Source organism: Rhagoletis pomonella, unplaced genomic scaffold, assembly GCF_013731165.1.
Source record: "Rhagoletis pomonella isolate Grant_MI unplaced genomic scaffold, Rhpom_1.0 Rhpom_scaffold_07812, whole genome shotgun sequence".
NCBI lineage: Eukaryota > Metazoa > Arthropoda > Insecta > Diptera > Tephritidae > Rhagoletis > Rhagoletis pomonella.
The window spans coordinates 2,891-6,183 of record NW_023466340.1 but is presented as its reverse complement, the minus strand read 5'-3'; the positions used below and the strand labels follow the sequence as shown (position 1 = coordinate 6,183).

Below are 3,293 nucleotides of genomic sequence, written 5' to 3'. Positions count from 1 at the left end.
AATAAAAAATAAAAAGATAAAGAAAAATTAATTAACTAATTAAGAATGATAATTATCATACATAAAATAATTTCTAATCAAATGTATGTTTTTTGCCTTTTATGCATATATGTCACTATAGCTCATCATTTTTTCTCAATTCTTTAGGATGTACTTTAAGTCCTGGACTTGAATTTGGTCTTTAATTATTAATATATATATATATATGTATATGTTCTCTTCATAACTTTAATATTTTTGAATCTTCAAGTGTTAATTTGTATGTATGTATCATTTTTAATTTTGTAATTCACTCACTTGCACTCTTTTGGGGTATGGAGTTAATTTTGTCTGGATGGCATTACCACATCGCTGTCATTTATTGCAGAGATGATTAATCTACAAACAACTTCGAGCTGCTTTCCACATACGTTTTGTAAAATTATAAGGATAACCTGGCTTCGTAGGGATTTTATTTATTAAATCCTGCCATTTTCTTTAAATGCTGAGTGGCATTTTTTAACTAAAAAAAAAAAAAACAAAACAGAGGAAAACGTATTGAAATCAGTCAAGATACTTGAAAAATATTAATGAATTCACATTAAATTTCTTTAACAACCAATTCTTTGACTTATCGTGGTCATCAGTTACAAACAATAAAAAAAAATGTGTAGCCTACAGGCAGAGGAGAATCATTTGGCCTCCATGGCAGTAGCTCCATCAACTCAGGAGGCATCATCAAGGGTGACACTCTTCGACATAAGTTGGCAGGATGTTTTAATACCAATGGTCACCGAATTCCTCAGTCTTAAAGACTTACAGTCTAATCATGTATCTCGAAGCGAACGTTCGTTTCGTCTGCCAGACGTTTCTTTCGTGTGTTGGTAGTATGTAAGTCGAAATCGCCTGGCAGCACGAAAACAGCTGATCGTTACGTAGTTTTCGTCTAGTTTGGAATTTTTTAAGGCGAATAGAAGACGAAAGTGAGACGACAATCGTTGAAAACAGACGAAAGGTTATTAGTGATCGTTAAGATGGAGGGTTCTGCCAGGAAAAGTAAGAAAATAAAAAATATAACTTGGTTTAAGAAAACAACCACCCTTCCATCTCCTATAAGGCACAACCAACCACCACCAGTGGGAGTAGTGACTCCCACTACACAGACAACCCGTCCTACACCAACGCACACGTTACGTTCCACTAATAGGAAGCGCACCTTCCAAGAGATAGTGGCTGAATCTGCCAAAGTCCAAGCAGAAGCCGCTAAAGTGCAGGCTGAGGCTGCAAAAAAAATGGCAGAGGCATCAATGCTGCAGGTGGATGCCACAAACAAATTAACTGCTGCAGTGGAACGCCAATCTGAAATTTTTGAAAAATTTTTGGAGTACTTCCGGAATTAATTTTCATACCACTGTTGTGAGAGTATTGAAGTGATATTTTGTTTTTTTTTTTTGTGTAAATATTTTTTAGATTTAAGTGTGAATTGATATTTTGTTGCATTTACTTAGTTTATATGTATATTTAGGATTTAAGAAAAAGATATTTTGTTGAATTTTTATGTAAATATTTTATTAATTTTAAGACAAATGAATTTTGCTGATGTACCTGAAATCTAAACACACATACTTTATAATAAAACTGCGTTTATAAAAAACTCTCTGCTATTCTCATTCTAATAAGGGCAGCTGTATTCGAAATGTTACTGTTTTCCAGTTCTTCTTCGTAACTAACAAGATTCTCCATATCTGGGCTCTCCAATGGAATTTGATGTTTGAAAAATATACAAACGTTATGAATAGCACAGCACACATTTACAATTTGTGTAACTTTTTCTGGTGAATAGTGTAGCCCTCTCGAGCCAATTATACATCGAAATAGGTTTTTCAAAACACCGAAACATCTCTCAATTACATTACGAGCTTTCGAGTGCTTTGTGTTGTAAATTCGTTGAATTTCATCGGCTGCGCTTCTGAATGGCGTCATCAAGTATGGCTGCAAGGGGTAACCAGAATCACCTACAAAAATTTTCATTGTCAGTAATAGTTTTATAGCCTTTTTAAGATTTAAAACTTACCGAGTAGCCATGTGTTGGTTTTTCCATTGTTATAATCAGATTTTAGCTCCTGTTCTGCGTGACTCACATTCCAAACAAATGAATCATGATTCGCCCCTGGATGCCTAGCGTCAACAAATGTGATTACCATGTTGTGATCGCATATCTGTAAGGAAACTCAGTTTGTGTATATGTATACTTGTAAAGATAGTAAATCATTAACCTACCGCCATTACATTAAGACTTTAAAAAACCTTGCGGTTGAGGTATAAATGGTGGTTGTCACTTCCTGGCGACTTAATACGAACGTGTGTTCCATCAACACAACCAAAAACCCCAGGTATTCCGTATTTCTCAAAGAAATATTCTTTAACTGCATTTTCCTCATCGATATTTCTCCTAAAATTCACCCATTTCTGACAAAAATGGTCCTCAAAAATATGTAGGCATTCCCTGATCACGTTGGCTGCAGTTGACTGCCCCATCGACGAAATATTTTCGTTACCAACAGATTTTTGGTAACTGCCGGTGGCGAGAAATCTTAAAAAAGTCGCGAGTTTTAGCTGCTGCGATAGGTGGGTGCTTCTATGTGATGGAGCCATGTGCTCTTTTAATTCGTTTAATATGTATTGGAATATTTCTTTATTTATTCGGAAATTTGCAACAAATCTAGAAACGAATACATTGTAGCATACAAAAATTATTTGCTAATCTTGAACTTACTCAGTCTCAGGTAGTTCCATTACATTGGTGTGGTCTCGCAATCTCCTCCTCTGTATTCGCCTTTCCCTTTCTTCGGATTCCTCGGCGTCCATTAGCGCTATAGCAGCACACATTTTTAAAAATTAATTTTCCTTATATTTCTTTCCGCAACACAACCAAAACACTTTTAAGCAAAACCAAAATGTAAACAATTCCGATGTTGCCCATTTAAAATAAAAGTTTTGAAATAAGCTGAAAATATCAGAAATCTAAGAAAAACTCTTTGGAAGTACATCAAAATTTCATACAACGTAACCGAGACGATTGCAACGTAATCGACGTAAAGACAAGACGAAGACGAACGACAGAGTTACAAAATTGCAATCCGTGACGATATCGCCTACAGACGAATCGTTCGTGCGGCTTATCGTTCGAGATACATAAAAAGGCTGTTATTTAATTTGCGTTGCTGTTCGCAAACTGCCAAACGCTTCGTGGAAGCTACATTTGAGCGTCGCAAAGACATCAATCTGGCTGGCAATAATAGTCGCAACATTGA

General features: G+C 35.5%; 1 protein-coding gene across 2 annotated transcripts; it reads right to left on the bottom strand.

Moving 5' to 3' along the window:
• Positions 1-1,573: 1,573 nt before the first annotated feature.
• LOC118755888 (putative nuclease HARBI1) lies at positions 1,574-2,954 on the bottom strand. Of its 2 annotated transcripts, none has more exons than XM_036490691.1 (4): positions 2,756-2,954; positions 2,260-2,701; positions 2,054-2,198; positions 1,574-1,994 (listed from the first exon to the last, which is right to left on the bottom strand). In XM_036490691.1, exons 2-4 carry the CDS (start codon positions 2,263-2,265, stop codon positions 1,624-1,626), a joined length of 522 nt encoding a protein of 173 aa, XP_036346584.1. In that variant the 5' UTR covers positions 2,266-2,701; positions 2,756-2,954; the 3' UTR covers positions 1,574-1,623. The 2 variants fall into 2 exon arrangements, with proteins under 2 accessions (XP_036346584.1, XP_036346585.1); XM_036490692.1 differs by having other exon boundaries at positions 2,260-2,639.
• Positions 2,955-3,293: the final 339 nt, after the last annotated feature.